The sequence below is a fragment of the Penaeus monodon genome, chromosome 15 (assembly GCF_015228065.2).
Source record: "Penaeus monodon isolate SGIC_2016 chromosome 15, NSTDA_Pmon_1, whole genome shotgun sequence".
Classification (NCBI taxonomy): domain Eukaryota; kingdom Metazoa; phylum Arthropoda; class Malacostraca; order Decapoda; family Penaeidae; genus Penaeus; species Penaeus monodon.
This window is the reverse complement of record NC_051400.1, coordinates 40,357,930-40,358,171: the sequence shown is the minus strand read 5'-3', so window position 1 is coordinate 40,358,171 and position 242 is coordinate 40,357,930. Positions and strand designations below refer to the sequence as shown.

At 49.6% G+C, this 242-nt stretch overlaps 1 protein-coding gene across 1 annotated transcript in view; it reads right to left on the bottom strand.

Annotated features, from left to right (window-relative positions):
* The window catches only part of LOC119582041 (organic cation transporter protein-like), a gene marked incomplete at its 3' end in the record, with an annotated part of 33,146 nt that overhangs the window by 17,627 nt on the left and 15,277 nt on the right, over positions 1 to 242 (bottom strand). Inside the window, 1 exon segment of the mRNA XM_037930280.1 lies at positions 12 to 107. Within this exon segment, the coding sequence (XP_037786208.1) occupies positions 12 to 107 (96 nt within the window).

Genomic DNA, 242 nt, shown 5'->3' with positions numbered 1-242 from the left:
GGTTTACCCACAGTAGCAGAAGAGCAGGATATGCAGGATGCTCCACCTGCCGGTCCCCAGCTGGGTGAGAAGATCGTCCAGCTGGCTCATGATTCCAGTGTCACCACCTGTTAATGGGGAAAGGAGGAGGCAGTTAGTATGAGGAAATGGGTTTGTGTAAAAGAGAGGGTGAGGAGAGGAAATAGATTTGTGTGTGAGGAGAGAAGGGTGAGTGTTTGTGTAAAAAGGGTGAGGAGAGTAAA